Here is an 18,316-nt window from a genome sequence, read left to right on the forward strand (position 1 = left end):
CATAAGCAGTGAAATTATGAGGACTTCTCCCTTGTCATGTGTTTCTCAAAATTCCATAATAGCTAATTGGCTCTTAAAACAGTAAACTATATTATCACTTAATTTTATAGTAAGATCAACACCATGCCTCCAAGCTCCTTTTGTTAAGCCTCAATTATCTAATGGTAAAATCATTTTAGTGACCATTACTAGCAATTTGAAGAAATACATACATTCCTTAAAGAACAGAAACCTAGACTGGACCCCTTCCCAATGTGAGGCTCTGCATATTACACAGCTAGGTATAGGCTTTGTATCTTTCTCCTTTAATACCACCACATCTTGCAGCTGACTGTGTGCCAGGTACTGTGAGAAATGCTTTACAAATACCTTGCTTAACCACCAGGCAACTCCAAGAGGAAGTACTACTGCCCGTGATTTACAGATGAGGAAACAGGCCCAGGGAGGAGAGAAGCCAGAATTGGAAACTAAGTGTGTTCAATTCCACGGCCCACCAGTTTGGCCCACTTGGTCCATGTGGCAGGACACGCTCACAGCCAGGGCAGTGTCGCCTGTAGTTCTGCAAAGAGGACTCTGCAGGGGTCCTTGAGGCACAGAAACTAAAGAGTCCTGTGGGCCACCACGGCTGTAGTGTGTCTCTAGGGTGGCCATGGCTGGCTGGCTGTCTGCTCCCCCTGCCCTCCCGGGAATCCTGCAGTGGAGAGGGTACGGAGAGCAAGGTGCTGACAACAGTGCAAAGCTGAGCTCTGAACCAACAAAACCACTTCTTTCCAAGGGGAAGGAGCTGGGGCCACCTAGCCCCACCCCCTCATTTACCAGATGGGCCAATCAAGGCCCAAAGAGCAGAGCCCGCTGAGAAAGGTTGTCGGGTAGGGCCCGATTTGAACCTAGAACTTCAACTTCCTTTGCCAGGCCTTTTTCCTCTCCACCCCTCCTGACTGACACCACCTGGAACAACTCTATCAGTCAGAGCCACGTGACTCAGCCAGACCCAGAGCAGGGAGACGCGGAGCAGGCTGTTGGCCAGATATCAGTGTACCAGCCTGCTGGCTCATTGTCCCCGCTAGCGGTGCCCATGCTCCCGTGACCGTCTGTGCCAACTGGGACCTCTAGGTATGATTTCTGTCAGGGAAGCTGGCCATCCAGCCGCTTCTCAGACGGGCCCATCTCTCTGCATTTGTGGATATCACCCCCTCTGCTTAAGTCACGTGGCCTCCTATGACTCATTGCCTTCCCAGACACCAGCACTCCTCCCGTCCCATGTTCTGGCCCAGTCTGTTGCTAAGTCTTCCTTAGCAGGAGTGAGTCTCAGGCCTAGGAACTCACTCTGGCATTTGCAAGGCAATTATTGCGTGAGCAGGAAGGAATCGTGTGAGGGGCATGCATTTGTGTGTACGTGGGCATGTGTCTCAGGGCAGAAGAGAACACAAAAGTGGGATATTTGGAGCAGAAGAAGGCTGCTCCAGACTAGAACCATTTGTGCAGTTTTGAGAAGTTTCTCCCTCTGAGGTCTTTCCCTGTGGAAACTGGGCTGCATTTCCCAAGCCAGACCTCACATGAGGCTGAACCAAACCCTCACAGCTACTGCTTTTATGATGGCTACTGCTTCTGTCTCCACCCTACAGCCTGGATGAGGACATGCTCAGGGCTGCAGAATCACAGAGGCTAGAACTCCTGGAGCTGAACCTGTCCTCAGAGATTACCTGGCACTGTGGTTTTCAAACATTTGCTCTTCATCTCTGGTCCTCAACTGAGTAGATTGGGGGCTTCATAAAAACCAGCCTGAAAAAAACACTCTTCTAGTCCAAACTTGTCAATTTATAGATGGAGAACCCAAGGCCAAGAGACAGGAGACCTGTCTGGGGTTTCAGAGGAGGCTGGATAATCTGATAAATGGCCCCGCACTCACCCTGCACTGTTCCTGTTCCCTGCAGGAACCACACCTGCCCTAGGCACAGAGAGGTCTTTTGAGTTACCCTGTAGACTTTAGACACTTTGGCAAGTGTTTCCAATGACAGCTCCAAAGGGAAGCAGGGCTGAGGACTGAGTCATAAGACAAATGCACATTAGGTTCACGCTAACATCATCTGCAAGAACAGAAAATATTTTTACAAGCCTCCTCACTTGTCACTGGACATGTTCAAGTCTGGGTGATGAATGGCTGGGTAAGAACCATGGCAAGCAATGGAAACATCATAAAGCTCCTCAGCTCCACTGCAGGCCCTGAGGGTAGCAGCAGAGACAGTTGGACAGACAGACACAGAGGGGAGGACATTCACTTTCCCTAAGGCAGGGGAAGAAATCTGGCATCCCTACTGGGTCAGGAAAAATGGAAGCAGGACAACAGGGAGCTGAGACGTTGAAAACGAAAACCTGGGCCACTGTGAGCCCTCTGACTGTGGGATGCAGGGGGCTCCTGGGAGCGTGTGCACATCACAGAAGAATGCATCAGCTGCACATTCAGGAAGCTCCTCCAAGGAGTTCCACAAGTGCATCTGCACATACACACCCTTGCAGTGCTACCTTATGCTCACTAGAGGGCGATATCATGTCTCCTCCTGGCACGGGTGTTCCTGTGGGAGGGGCTGCCTGGAAGTCATCCTCATCCCTTGAAGACAGCAGGTCTCCTTATGTTCCCACCAAATCCATACTACCATGGGCAGCCCTGCATCCCAGCTCCTGGTGCGCGGCAGCCCTGTCAGAACCCCTTCGAGGGACTCTACCTCTTCTCAGACTAGAACCTGGGCCAAGGGATTACTCACTCTGAACTGCAACATGCTCACTTCATGGCCACTCACCCGGGTTAGGCGAGGGGCAGGTGACCCTAGAGTAGGCGTGTACTCAAAGTAACACAAAGGAGAGTATGGAATTTTAATTTTTAAAAAATAAAGGAATCCTTTTGTCAAATGAAATAATAAGGGGAACTCCACTCTATAAAATTCAGTATTTGGTTCCCCAAGCCACCTGAGGCTTTTCAGTGGAGTGATGGGGGTCCTCAGGATAGCTGAAAATAACAGAAGTAGCCAGGGGTCAGCTAGTCCTGGGCACCAACGCTCCCTCCATCATACCCCACTGAGGGGACTTGGTAACGGGCAAGAACGTCCGTGAGCCTCAGTTTCCTCATCTGTAAGAGACTCACTGGGCTGTCAGAACTAAATGAGATCATGCACGTCAGGCCCCTAATAGTGCCTGGCAAGTAGCAGGCCCTCAAAAAAACATCACCAAACGTTCCTTCAAAACCAGAGGCATGAAGAACACAGCAAGCTTCCCCAGGAATCCACAGAGTCTATATGGTCTCCTGGGTTCATAAGGATGGCGAGGTCACAGGTTTGGGGCATAGTGACTCACTTTTGAGCCACTTAGTGGGATGCAAACTCTGGCCGCCTCCCTTTGCAGCTCTGTACTCTTGAAAGACTAACCTTCAAATGACCTCAAAGCACAAAGCAGTGATGACTTTTCCTGCCTCACACTGAACTGGTGAGTCTTGAGATTGGAACATGTCTCTGCTTCCTGCCCCAGATTGCTGGGGCCTCACTTTCTCATGTTGGGAAGGCACCTAATGTTCCTCTATGATCAGCTCCATCAGCAACCTCTCCTAGGTGGGAAGGGGAGTTCCTTTCCAGCCATGCCCAGAAAGCCTTCTTTTAGGTTCTGGTCCAAAGGGGCAGAGCCTTGGCACCGCCATCCACTGGTAACCAATGAGGAGCTTGCTCAAGTGCAGCTCAAGGCTGGAGCACAGACAGGCTCCCTACTTCCGGGTTAATGCCTCCCAGGGCAGAGGAGGCCTTTATTCAGCAGAGCCCATGAGTTCTTCCCAGTGACTCTGAGGTTCACTCCCCTTCCTATACCAGAAGACAATATTTAGAGCAAAGATGAAGCACATGGGAGAAAGTGAGGTGGAATTAGGGGCAAACAGTCCACCTCATCCGCCTGCAATTCTCTTTGCTTTTCTTAAGCAGCTTGGGTTTCCCAGAGGTGCTGGGCGTATCACACTCCCTGGAAGCCACCAATGAGAACAGAGGAGAGAGGCCTCTGAAATGAGACAGACTGCAAGAATCCAGCAGGTAGGAGACGCTTCTACTGGCCCCAAAGTAGAAATGACTGGGTGGTTGTTTGGGTCTGTGGTACTAACAAAACTATTTGATTCAGGACTAAATTGTGGTCAATTTAATCCAGGCCAGTGACTTTACCTACCTAGGGAGATTCCACTGCAAAGATCTAAAGTCATTCATACCTTCTTGTATGAAAGCAACAGTTGACAGAGCACTGTTAACTAATGATTTGGGGCTGGCCAAAGGTTGCCTAATTTCTTGCTTTTTTCCTGCTTTCACAATACACTTGTATTAAATATGCTGACTTGAATTTGCAACGCGTATGCTCCAGTTTAATGAAATGCATCACAAGAGGCAAAATATTTTCCTTTTCAAGCTCCCTTTGTCCCGAATGCCTCTGAAGACCATCATTGCTGCTATTAATCATAGACAGAAAATAGTTCAATATTTCTCAGTTCAGCCCAATATAGAGAAATGACAAACACTGACTGCAGCCATTAACTTGCATTTGTCACCCACGTGCCTGCGGGTGCACACCGGTCCCTGAGCCCTCCACAGGCCTACGATAGCATCTGGTGTCTCCCATTGTACAGTACCAAGGAAACAAAGAAGCTCTTGGAAACCTGGCTACCAAACTGGTTTCTGGATTATTCAGCCACACGTGATGTCTGCTAATTATGCACTGCGAGTATTAAAAGCCTACAGAACTTCTTAGGCAGCCTTGTTGAGCTGCCTCCAGGCTCAACAATAAAACTATCCCAAGTTCCAAATTAATGGTAAGCTTCCATTTAAACCCTGGGTTAAGTGAGAAGTAAGAATTTGTGCTTTCCGGGCTGGTAGCACATGCCTGTAATCCCAGCTACTTGGGAGGCTGAGGTATGAGAACTGCTTGAACCCAGGAGGTGGAGGTTGCAGTGAGCTGAGACTGTGCCACTGTACTCCAGTCTGGGTGACAGAACAAGGCTCTGTCTAAAAAAAAAAAAAAAAAAAAAAGAATTTGTGCCTTCCAACTGCTGCCAGGCAGGAGGAACTGGCAGCCTTACGGGCCCCGAAGTTACCTAAGAGGGTAGGGGTGCTGATGTCAGGGAAAGAGTGCCACCAGCCTCAGGGCTAAGAACCTGGAATTTGATCCAGAAGGCATGGATTCAAATCACAGACCTTTCAAGTTTCCCTTTTGTAACCTTAAGCACATCATTTATTCTCTTTGAGCCTCATTTTTTTCTCTTAAAAATGGAGTAAAAAACCAAATTTCTGTCCAAGTTCCACGACTAATCCAAGGCTTAACCCAAAAGGCAGATAGGAGAATATTTTGCAAACTGTGCAGCACTACACATGTATATGGTTCTACTTCTCATGCACTCACGATGCACTTTTGTTTCATCCTTGCAACAAACTCTTGGTGGCAGAATATCAATGAGGGCTCTGAGGCACAGACAGGCTAACCAGCTGGCCTGGGGTCACAGCGCTAATGGGTGGCAGAGCCAGGACTTGCAGCCAGGTGTCCTTACACTGTGCTAGACTGATGACTTCCCAGGCGAGGGGTTGTCACCCCATGTTAGTCAGATTCCTGGAGGAGGAGATAAAGACAACTCATCTGGTCACCAGAACAGTCCCCTTCAGCTTCGAGGAAGCCAGCAGGGGTGTCTTCTCACCTGGAGTCCTTCTCTGACAGCTTCCAGGAGATAGGGGATAATGGAGTAGTTCCACAAGTCGGTGAACCACACTCTCGAGCCGTCCACATCGATGGGGCATGACAGGAAGAGCCGGGGGCCTAGAGACCACAGTGAAAATACATTAGCACTCAAATGGGCGTGGGTGACGGGGCATCAGGTGAAGCCATGGTCCGAGCACCCTTCACAGGAGGGACCCTGGACATTCTGACGGCAGGGCTGAGGCCTGTACACAGACACACTAGCCCTGGATGGTGGGCACAGAGAAGGACACTGTGATCCCTGATTCCACCTGGGGGTCTCCCTCCTCCAGGAAAGGCTTGATGGGGAAGATGCTCACTGTGGCATTACTAATCTTGATTTTTAAAAATAGAAGCCCATGACTACAAGTCCAAAAGAACAGAAACAGTTAAGCAAATGAGGGTACATCTGCATTTGATCATTTTGTAGCCTTTAAAAATAATTTTAAAAACTGAGTAATTGGCTGGGCATGGTGGCTCATGCCTGTAATCCCAGCACTTTGGGAGGCTGAGGCTGGTGGATCACCTGAGGTCAGAAGTTCGAGACCAGCCTAGCCAACATGAAGAAACCCCTTCTCTACTAAAAAATACAAAAAAATTAGCCGGGTGTGGTGGCAGGCACCTGTAATCCCAGCTACTCGGGAGGCTGAGGCAGGAGAATTGCTTGAACCTGGGAGGCGGAGGTTGCTGTAAGCTGAGATCACGCCATTGCACTCCAGCCTGAGCAACAAGAGCAAAACTCTGTCTCAAAAAACAAAAACAAAAACAAAACAACAACTGAGTAGCAACAGAGAATGCTCATGAGATAGTGCTAAATGAAAAAGGATTTTTTTTTTTTTTTTTTTTTGGAGTCTAGCTCTGTTCCCCAGGCTGGAATGCAACAGTGCAATCTCGGCTCACTGCAGCTTCCACCTCCTGGGTTCACGCGATTCTCCTGCCTCAGCCTCTTGAGTAGCTGGGATTACAGGTGCATGCCACCAAACCCAGCTAATTTTTTGTATTTTTAGAGTAGAGACGCGGTTTCACCATGTCGGCCAGGCTGGTCTCGAACTCTTAACCTGAGATGATCCATCTGCCTTGGCCTCACAAAGTACTGAGATAACAGGCAGGAGCCACCATGCTTGGCCAAAAGGAACATGTTATATGTATGCTATGATTGCCACTACATAAAGTGTAAACATATATATATATATGTATATATGAACAAGGACAGAAATCTTAGTTTGAATAATGAAAATTATGTCAAGATGGTGGGATGGTTAGTGATCTTTTTTTCTCTGTTCTAAATGTCCAGCTTTCAGAAATGCTGGTAAAACTTCATTTTTCAAGCAAAGCCAATCCTGAGGGTAGCTTCAGCCTGGGGGAACCTTGAGGTGGGAGCTCTTTAGTGAGCTAGCAGTTTCTACATCGGGCCAGGATGGACACATTTCTCTTCTGCAGACCACTAGCAATCTGGGGTCTGCCTGGACTGTGACTGTCCTTCTGCCCCCTTTCTATCTTTATGGACAGTCCAGCTTCTGCTGACTGTGCCTGCAAAGTGCTGTCCTGGCCAGGGCCCAGAGAATGGGCACCTGAGGATGCCAGCCCACCCCCTCAACCCAGTCTCCCACCCACCGATGGTGACGTCCGAGGAACTGTGAGCCTCCAGGAAGCGGTTGAGGTGATGCCAGACCTTGGGAATCCAGTCGATGATTTTTACCAGCTCCATATTGCGCACCCGCCCACTGATCTCTGTTTCCATGAGCTTCCTCCTCAGGAACCGGCCAAGGAAACCCTTCACAGGCTCCGTGTGGTTGGCACAAAGCACCCATCTGGAGGAAGTCAGAAACACTTTTCAAGATGATAGTGATCCAAATGATGGCTGACCTCAGGAACCAAAGCATGTTAGAAACAGAAGGTGTATATGCTAATGCAACAAATTGGATTAGCGATGCACCGAACAGTTCTAAACATTGTAACTATGTATTAACTCACAGTTCCTCATAGCAACCCTCTAACATAGATATTATCACCACCTCCATTTTACAGACAGAAATGCTAAGGAACAGACAGGTCATGTAACTTTTCCAGGATCAAACAGCTAGTTAATTGAAGAGCTAAGATGGGAACCAAGAAGCCTGGCTCCAGCGGCTAGGCTGTACCCACTGAGATAAACTGCCTCTTGTGCTTGGTGTGGAACTCTGTGCTATGCTATGGAACTATCACTGTGACTAAGACACAGTCCTGGTCCCCAGGAGCTCACAGTCTGGTGGAGGAGGCAGACAGGCAAAGAGAGAAATGAAATATGATGAAGCCTAAGGGAATCAGGGAGGGCTCCTGAGAGGAGGGGATGTCTGGGCTGAGACTGGACAGTTAATGGGCAGCAACATAAGGAAAGGCAGGAGCAGGTGTTAGGGTCAGGAGTGGGGTGATGCTGCAGCTTTCGCAAAGGCATGGGAAACAGCATGGGTGTTTGCAGAAACTACCAGAAGTTTAGTGTGACTGAAGTTCAGACTTGACCTGCCAACCCACGGAGTCTGGATTTCATTCTGCAGGCCATAGGGAGCTGGAGTTACTGAAGGACTTTAAGCATGAGAGTTCTATGGTCAGATGTGCACTCTAGAATGCTCACTCTGGTCTGGCTGCCACAGTGTAGAGGATTGGCTACAGGGTGCAGGGGGGAGGCTGCAAGCAGACGTACTGACTAGGTGATGGCAATGGTGTGCTGGGTGATGATGGGGCAGTGATGGGGGGAAGAGGAGGACGATGGACTTCAGGGATAGTTAGGGGAAAGCATGAACAAGACCAGGTCAGCCTAAATGCAGAGGTGAGCCATGCTCTCAGGGTGCTGGAGGAGTCAACATTTCTCTAGTAATTACATTCAGACCCACTTTCAATAGATCTCCCTCAGAGATACCTGCAGAATGGCCAGTGGAAATGAGCCGGGGGTCCCAGCCCAGGAGACAGCTTCACATCCACCTCTAAGGACCCAGGCAGGAGAGGTGAAGTCAACTGAGATTCATTATACGGGGAAGGGGTGTTTGGCGATGTCAATCAGACAGTAATGCAACCTAGCACAACCGAGGAGAACAGTCCCTCCCACACCCTGGCCGTGAGAGAGCACCAGCATGGTGCTGTGGCAGCGGGGCAGGGAAGACAAGCTGGCAGGGAGTCACAGCAGCTGGGACTCGAGGGCCCACAGGCCCAGCTAGGTGGGGACGTTTTAGGTAAAAGCTGCCATTGCTCATGTTCACTTGGGACAGAGAGACGCCACTGGTAACAAGAGGGCAGCAGGGTCACCTGCAGTCCCTTCCAGAGCTGCCCCTTTGACCCTGTGACAGCAGGACTCAGAGGCAGAGACTTGAGTGCAAGTTCCACTCTGCCACTGACCAGTGTGTGACCTCACCCAAGTCACTGAAGTCTCTGGGCCTCAGTTTCCCCATTTGTAAACGGAGAGTGGTAAATGTAATTACTTGAGGCTGAAGTTAAAATTAAATGGATTAAGCTGAGAAAAATGCTTAAGTAGCGTACAACGCATACTCAACGCAGGCGTCTCTACTCGCGCCATCTTGCTTTCCCTCTTTGTGATTCCATAGGGTAACTGGACAAGGGAAGGGAAAACTGACCTGAAGTTATGGTGAAGCTGCAGGTTGGGAGTCGAAGAGGTAGCCTGGTTCATTGTGCCAATTATGTAAGGGCTGTGGGTAAAATAAAAGAAAAGAAAGCTGTGAGGTCAAGCCAAGCTAGAGAACAAGGTGGTCACAGAGGCCCGCGGCCCTGTGCTTCTAGGCCGGTGGACAGCTAGCCGCCTCCCCCTCCCAACCCTGTGTGTGTGCACGGCTTCACACCCACACCGGCCCTGGGCCGCCTGTGTGCACAGTGCCCCATAAGGTGGCAGCACTCTCTCCCGGGGGCTATGAGGTCCAGAACCAGCCTTTACCATTTGTGGTACTTGCAGTTGAGCAGCCCGTTGAAGATCTCGCCCAGAGAGCTCACGTGGTGTAGGTTGTCCAGGATGATGACGAGGGGCATGTCCACAGCATTGTTCTCACTGTTGCACTGGTCAGCAAGGTTGGACAGGTACTGGCGCAATTCCTATGGTGGCCAGGAAGGCCGAAGGAGAACAAGTTGGTGAATGTACTCAGTGAAGACACACTGCTCAGGGTCTTTGCCTCACCCAGGCCAGTGGAGGCAGAAAGGCCCTTCATGATGCTGCGCTGTAAACACATTCCGGGTGTCTGCCTATTACAGGGCATTGGCTTGGTGCTCAGGGGATGCAGAGTGGGCATGGGATGAGTTAGGACTGGGTCCTGCCTTACAGTCAGTATTCACCCAGTGACTGAAAACCTTGAGCCTGGGGTAAAAGCACAGCACTGTGCTCTGTATGTATGTGGCCTGAGAGCTATATACACAGAAGCCCTCTACACATCAGAGCAGCAGAGGAGCCAGACACACACTTAAGTCAGGCTGAGTAGTGCTGTGGCAGACACAACACACAGCACAGGGGAGATGAGTCTACATGCACCGGGCTTGGGGAAATCCTGCTGAAAGGGCAGGCTTTGGATTTAACCTTGGCGAATGGGTGGGGCATTGGCTTAGCAGGGACTAGAACACAGCCCTGCATGCCTGGGGTAAGGGATGCATGTCAAAAATGGAAGAGGAAGAATAATGGTGCATCTGTGGAAAAGGCTGAAATGGCAAGGTAAGGAGCTGGCAGAGAACCTACGATGGCTGCCTGCCATTACTGTCATCATCATGATAGCTGGCATCACTTAGGGACAGGCAGGGCTTTAAGAGCCTTACACACCGGAACTTCTGTAGTCCCACAGTAACCTAGAAGTGAGTAGTATGATTACCTCCATTTTACAGATGGAGAAGCTGAGGCATGGTACGATCGGGTGCCTGGCCTGAGAGTGCACAGTGGGTAAGCAGTGGGCATGGGTCAGACCTGGGTTCCTGCTCCAGTCAGTATCTTCACCACACTGGCCTGTCTTAGATGCCAGCCTGCTTGCTCAGGGGCTAACATCTTCTCCCTCTCCTACCAGCACCCACCCACCCTGGGCCTCCATTTTAAGTCAAAATATGACTTGTTAGCAGTAGAAAAAGCCCACCTTTTAAAGTGACTGGTTCTTTTAGTCCCTCTTCACCGTGATCTCTGGGCCCCAGGCACGTGGCTCCCCATACCTGCAGAGCCTTCACTTACTGGTCCCAGGAGAAGTTCCCTAACTCACACAAAGGCTCTCAACAGAAGGGCTCTGGGTACATCTCTCTTGTCCTGCACCTACATCAAGTTACTTGGGGAGCTTGTAGATGGTGCAGCCATCTACAACCTAGGGAAATAGACCATCAAGCGAGGTCTAGGAACCTGTGTCTTCAAGCATACCAGGTGATCCTTAAGGCCAAGGAGTCATTTCCAATCCACCTTTGATCCTCAGGCCCCTTTGCACAGGGCCAGCTAGAGTCAATTATCCATCAGTGCTCACTAATGCATGAATGAACAGGTCTGAGAAAGCACTTTCCAACTCTCAGCAGGGACCAGGTCGGGCTCCATTCACACTGGTTTCCATTGCTCACTGTGAAGCAGGATCCAACCTATTTGCTGACCACAGGGCTCTAGAGTCCAAGACTTTGACTTGAGCTTCAGTTCTACCACTTAGTACCATCTGAGTGGTTTTAGGCGCAGGACCAATCTGCTTTAAGCCTCTGTTTCCTTCTCTGCAAGATGGGGATGGTGACAACTACTCCCTTGAAGGTATTGCTGCGAGAAGGTGTTTGCTGGCGATGGGGCAAGCAGTCCATAAATGTGGGCTTCTATTGTTTTTATTATTGTGATTTTTGTTAATGGTGTCATTATTGTTCCAAACATACTTTATTTTGGAAAATCAGTAACACCCAGTACACACATGATAACTTCTTGGTAAACTGCAACAGATGTATCTTGCATAACATTAAAGAACTACCAGGACTGAGCATCATAAATGAGCTCGATCGGCTTAACCACAGATGGAACTTCCTACTGGGAGGATCGGAGTGGAGCCTTCCTTTCTGCTAGCCCCCTCTGGATCTCCTTCACTGGGCTTTCTAAAACCATCCAAGGAGAGCTGATAGGAAATGTTGCTTTCCCATCAGACACTAGCCTGATGATATCATCAGTTTCGAAAGGGCCTAAAAATACAGCAGACTCAGAATGACCTCCTCACCTTGCTGGACTTATGGTCCACGTTAAAAGTGGCGATAACCCCGTCTGTCAACTCCCGTCCCTCTCGAAGCACCATATATTCAGACAGCCGGTTGGCCAGGTAGGTTTTCCCAGTGCCGCTGGGGCCAGAGAGAATGATCCGACGGTGCTCTATCAGGAGGGAGACGTAGCGCTGCAGGATGGGCTTGGGAATCAAGGACTCAAACACCAGTGAGTCCAGGCTGTTTTCTGCGAGCCCTGCATTTGGGAGAGACAGGAAGCGTCTGAAGTCCTGTAGAAAAGGTAGCTCTCTGTGCTTGCCTAACTGGGACTGCCAAGACCTGAGGTTATTCCTTTCCTCGGCAGTCTACTCACCTGAGATTCCTGCACACCCAGGGACACTGGAAGCTGACAGCAAAGTGCTGCTGCTCTAGGAAGTCACCTCCCTGTTCATCAATGCCACATGCTTCTGTCTCCTGTCTTGGCTAACTTCCCAGACTCAAACTCACCTTGAACATTTGGGCTCTCAGTCCCCATCTGTCCTCTGCAGAATTCATAAGGCTCTGGGCTCTTTTTGCCTGTCTGGATTTACTATACTTACTACACACACACACACACGCACACCTCTACTATACACACACACACATATATACATATATATATATATTTACTATACATATGCTATGTATACTATACCTATGGCATCTGCCCAAACCAAACCTGAGTCCTGTCTATCACAACCCTGAGGTTGCCTCTTCACCCTGCTCCCTCCCACATGCCAGGTACCACTGCTATCCACACTAAGACGTGCCATGAAGGCAACAGCACTTTTGTTTTTAAAAGGAAGAAGAATGCAAGGCGGGATCATTTGATTCTGGAATGTGAATACTGGCAGACCTAGCCTGAAAGCCTGAAATATTGTTAGCTGGGACTCTTGGTCCTCAACAACATCAAGTGGAAACTTATCCTTTCCCTTTCCTATCTGGGACAATGTCATCAATCAAGGTGGTTGGCTTCACAAGAGGTATCTTTTGGATACTGTCTCTAAGAGAAGATCCATCCAAGGTTGGCTGTCCAGAACCTCAGGTCATTGTTTAAAAGCCACTCTCAAGAAACCAGCAGAATTAATGAAAAGTAAACTGAAGAGTATTTACTGTTTTGTAATAGCAAATTCCTTCTACATACTCAGTCACTGCTAGCAGATACCCCCAAAGCATCTATATGTTTGTTTCCAGTCTTCCCGCAATCACGTAACCCCTAAATGCAGTGACTCTTCCATAATGAACATGACAAAGGCCCCCAGATACCTTATCTGCTAGGGACAAGTCTAACATTTTCCTGCTACTGAGCTTGATGTAGCGTACACTTGCTCAAACCTCAATGCAAAGTATGGAGTGCAGGGTCTCTACATTTAATATTAATAAACACAGGAAAAACCCACTAGAACACCCTCTCTGTACATATATACTGCTCTGTTTCAGTCTTCTGCCATAAACCCCACAGGGAGTGACTATTTTGCCGATGAGCTCACTTCAGGAAATGCAAAGTTGAACCCCCTTCCCCTGGTACCACTGAAGTGAATCACTGCAGCTGAGACAACTCTTTCAGCTCAAATCTTTGAGTGGTTTTTAGTGCCTTGAAGTCATAAGTTTTAAGTACTTTAGGAAAGAGAAGAGTCAGGTATCACTGAAAAATAAACCGAGCTGATCCCTTGAGGTGCTGAAACTTGATGTGTTGGCAGCAGCGACGGATCAGGGTCTGCAGAGGGGTGGCACGCTCCATAGAGGCAAGTGGTCTTGTTACTTTCTAGAGAGGCTTGGCCTGGTCTCAGCAATAGGCCATTCCCTTTACCCCTCAGTCCCTTGTAATGCTCACCTGTAAAACCAGCAAGTGAACAAGGCACGCTTGGCAGGAGTGATGAAATGCAATTTGAACCCAGGACATAAAAGGCTCTCCTGAAAGGGTTCTTGTTGAGGACGATCGTTCCAGTGTGTCTGGTACTCCTTCCTGCTTCCCCTCATGGTAGAACTCTTCTTTCCCATGGGGAGCTCATTCCTGGTGGTTCAAGTGGAACCAATCCAGCTCCTCCATCCACCCAAAGGGACAGGCTTGTGAGCAGGCTCGGACAAATCCTCTCCCTAGTCACAATGACCAATTCAGTGACGGGCCTTTGACTTATAGTGGGCCAGAGTCATCCCTAGGAATTATCTGTTACATTTTTCCCCAAATCCCTCTTTCCTTCAGGTTCCTAAGCTAGAAGAAGGAATTGGGCTACGAGGGGCCCTTTCATCAACCACGTGCAAAGAGTTCAATAAATAAGCACAGCCGTGACGGGCAACGCTGAGGCAGGCCTTGTCCTGATTCACTGTCTGAGCACCTGGATCCAGCTGTGCTTGAGGTATGCTCCTGCATTGCCCAGGGCCATGAGCCCATACATTTCCTTTTTACCTGTAGCTACTTTTGAGTCTGTTTCTGTCACTTATAGCCCAAGGGCACAATTGTGGCATTTCACTTGCCAGCAGGAGAAGGCTGTGTGAGGCTCAAGCAGTATGTACCACTTGCCACCTGCAGAGCAAGATCTTAATTCCTGCTGATGGAAAATGGTGGGGTGCTTCTGGAAACTCTACCAACCAAGAAATACATCTTGTGTCAAACAACTGCAAAACTGCAGTCAAGAGGAGGGCCTTTCAGGGAAGAAAGAAATGGGACAACACAAAGAATGAGCCTAGTACGGTATTTATGAAAGTCTATATTCAGGTGATCCATAACATATAGGAAATGATGCGGTTTTACAATCAAATAAATTTGGGACAGATTGGATTAGACAGCCTTTTTTTTTTTTTTTTTTTTTTTTTTTTTTTTTTTTTTTTTGAGATGGAGTTTCACTCCTGTTGCCCAGGCTAGAGTGCAATGGCATGATCTCGGCTCACCGCAACCTCCGCCTCCCAGGTTCAAGTGATTCTCTGGCCTCGGCCTCCCTAGTAGCTGGGATTATAGACATGTGCCACCATGCCTGGGCAATTTTTTGTATTTTTAGTAGAGACAGGGTTTCTTCATGTTGGTCAGGCTGGTCTCGAACTCCCGACATCAGGTGATCTGCCTGCCTCGGCCTCCCAAAGTGCTGGGATTACAGGCGTGAGCCACCGCGCCCAGCCTAAACAGGCTTTTTAACAGCAGGAGTTAGGACACTGAATGACAGAGCCTTTGATGTACCAGTACACTCCTGTCCCCCAAACACAAATGGGGATAACGATGTAGCTTTCCAGAATTGCTTGGCAGTGAAGCTTTTTTTTCCTGAGTGAACTTTGTGGGCCTAGAGTTCTAGGGAATGCACTGGCCTGGGGCTTAATATCGCTAGGTAATGAGAAACCGGAAGCTCTAGCAGCACCATGCGTGGGCACAAGCTTGAGCAGTTTCATCAGGATGCTCAGAGTGACTCCTGCAGCCTATAGCAAGTCGTGGTTTTCCCATCTGTAGAATGGGATTGTGTCCAAAGCTTGCTGGCAAGAGTAATTCATCAGTATTGGTAAAGCCCTATTGCAACAGGGTTATTAAGATTCCATCATCTCAGAGTCATAAGGCTAATGGGATCTTTTGTTAGATAATTGCAGCAATAAACTAAAATGATTTTGTTTCCTAAGGTGGTTGAAAAAGCAAAAGACGGTTCAACTTTTGTAGAGTAACTGTTGGAAGGGAGAAAAGCAGCCCACAAACATATGCACAAACAAAACTGTGGCCACAAGTGCCTCTGCCAAGTCACAAAATGAAAACTGTAATTCCTGAAAGCTCCGACCTCTGCAACCAGCTCAATTACCTTTCACAGTCACTGAGATGGTTGTGTTCTCTCCAACCAGATAGCCACAAGGAAGCAGCTCCGGTGTTTCGGAAGTGTTGCTGCGCTTGATTTCTCCAATGCTGTAGCCAAGAACACTGTCTGAATTCAGCCCTAGCTGACTCACTGGGTCGACATGAATGATGTATTCCTGGAAAAAATAAAAAATAAAGACTCCATCAAAGATGTGGCTAAAATCTGCCCATGACTCATGTTTTCATTGGGTGATTTATGATCATCTTCTCTTCTTTCTCAGATGTCTGAGTTGAAATTGAGCTGTGGGATGAGGGGGAGAAGAACTGACTTTCTAAGGGGATAATGCCCAAGTACCACAGGCCTCTTAAAATACAGATTTATTTGGTTAGGAGTGGAAAAACAAAACAAAACAAAACAAAACCCTAACAAGGTTGTGAACGTTTAGTCTGGATGAACCAAGCACGGAAAAGCCAGGCTGCTTTCCTAAGTTCGGCTGAAATCTTGAAGACATCAGGGCCTGTGAATGGTGCTGGAAAATTCACGAAAAAGTAATTTTGACAGGAAATCTCTCTTCCATTCCCTTCTTTTGGCTCAAAGATCATACAAAGAGATTAAAATGCAGGCTGCTTGCAAAAGTCAGCTCTAGATCTTTGAGAAGGAAAATGTGTGTTTAATTTGGAAAGTGTTCCCTCTTAGTTGAGTGAACAAAAGGTTTTAGGTTAGTAAATGTAGAACTAAGGTCCATGTACTAGGAGGTGACTGCACAAGGACTTCGGTGGAATCCCAGTAATAGGCCTTACATGGTCTCATTTCCTCACTTACTATGATGCCAATGTGCCTCTTTTCAGCCCAAACTGGTATTCTAATCCAAGGATGTCCCAACTGCCCATCACCAGAGATATGTTTTTGGCCTAGGTAGGAGAATCGGTCCATCCTAAGCCATTCATACGTCTTCTCTGGTCTCATTTCTACAGGCTGGCTTACCAGGATGGGGAACAATCTCCAGTCAAAAAACAGAATTTTCTCCGTATGAGGCTACTTGGATCTAGCTATTAGAAAGAAACTACAGTGTACTATTAGGTTGTTGCAAAAGTAACTATGTTGGTGCAATCACTTTTGCACCAACGTAATAGTTAAGTTAGGAGTTGAAGTCAGACCAACTAACCTAGACCAACGTGGTCTAATTCTAGATCCATGACCTTGAACAGCCCAACCTGACCCTCACTTTCTTCACCTTTAAATGGGGTAATATAAGGGGCTTGGCATAGTCTCTGGCACAAAAAACGTGGGCTACTATTACTACTCAGGGAATATGATTAATGAGCACTTATAATTGTTGACTTACTTCAGGACAATAGAAAAAATGTACCAAAAGCTTCCTTCAAATCACCATGTGTTTCAAGGTTCACCTTGGTACTCATTAGTTATTTATCCTGTGGCAAACACCCAATCTAATGATGTCATTAAAAAGAATAGAGAAATAAGTATGGCAACATCCTTGAGCCTGGCCATCGATCAGACATTAATGTCACTCATCAAACAAACCAAAGACTCTGAAGCGGTGGCACAGCATACCAGGCAAATCAGATCAAATCCCCCGAAATGAAGGCTAGAAATCTGATGTCTAAGCCCTGGCCACAGATTACATACTCCAAAACATATGTCCTAAGACACAATTCTAAGGTGAAGAGTTGGACATTAGCAATTCACTGTGAGAGGATCAAAGAGTTGCTCAAATCACACTCACTAGCTGGCCCACCACTGCAAAGGGCAGATGGAAAGAATTTTGCCGATCACCAGTCTGTACTTACCATCGTCCTTCCATTCCCTTGAGGGCCAGGGAACAAGTTCCAGCAACATAAAGATGTAGGGAAGGGCACAGGTCTGAGAAATGGCCAAGCTCAAGACATCAACCTCTCTTTGCCTCCCCAGGCCCGGATGCCCGTGTTAGGTATTTTGCTGTAGCCGCCATCTTGAAACACTTACTTTGAACAGCCGTCTAACCACCCCATCGAGCACATCCCACTTCGTCTTGCCACTAACTCCAATGCAGCCAATAAGAAAGAGGTGTGGTCTGGAATCCTAAGGGTAAGGAAATGTACACAGGTGAAAACCAGGTGGATCTTTTCTGACTCAGTTCAGCAGAGGACTCAGGTTGCCTTAGAACTCCGCCAATGGTTTGAAAGGGGAATAAAAGGCCTATTTGTATTAATACCAGGTATAACTTAGGTGGAAGTAATAGTCTTAATACCTTTCCCTGCTTTACTGCTAAAACAGCAGACCAAGAGTCAGGAAGAGAGGATTTCCTCTCTGGAATATGGAACCTTCTAATAAGTAAATGTGTCAGACCGGGCATAAATCACATATTCCTTTTCCAGAACCCTCCACACCTCTCTAGCATCTTTGTCTTTTCAAACCTTGCTTACAAACTCACCTCTTCCAGGAAGACTTCAGTGATTAACCCCATCAGGCTCAGAGCTTAAACTGCTTCGGCAATTCTGTACATAACTTATATAATGATATATCCGGTACTAATTTATATTTAGTTTTAGGTATTTCTGTCTTATTTTTGCATATCAAGTTTATCTCCTTACTAGATCTTAAACATT

The 18,316-nt window shown here is 47.9% G+C and overlaps 1 protein-coding gene across 20 annotated transcripts in view; it reads right to left on the reverse strand.

Moving 5' to 3' along the window:
• Positions 1-18,316, reverse strand: part of NAV2 (neuron navigator 2) — a 767,244-nt gene that overhangs the window by 8,055 nt on the left and 740,873 nt on the right. For all 20 annotated transcript variants that reach the window (XM_015434980.4, XM_065528383.2, XM_074014039.1 and 17 more), the window contains 7 exons: positions 17,694-17,789; positions 15,714-15,882; positions 11,922-12,157; positions 9,662-9,816; positions 9,348-9,419; positions 7,357-7,553; positions 5,705-5,823 (listed from right to left, as the gene is read on the reverse strand). In XM_015434980.4, coding sequence (XP_015290466.2) covers positions 5,705-5,823; positions 7,357-7,553; positions 9,348-9,419; positions 9,662-9,816; positions 11,922-12,157; positions 15,714-15,882; positions 17,694-17,789 — 1,044 coding nt within the window. The remainder of the gene's footprint in view (positions 1-5,704; positions 5,824-7,356; positions 7,554-9,347; positions 9,420-9,661; positions 9,817-11,921; positions 12,158-15,713; positions 15,883-17,693; positions 17,790-18,316) is intronic.

The sequence above is a fragment of the Macaca fascicularis genome, chromosome 14 (genome assembly GCF_037993035.2).
Source record: "Macaca fascicularis isolate 582-1 chromosome 14, T2T-MFA8v1.1".
Classification (NCBI taxonomy): Eukaryota; Metazoa; Chordata; class Mammalia; order Primates; family Cercopithecidae; genus Macaca; species Macaca fascicularis.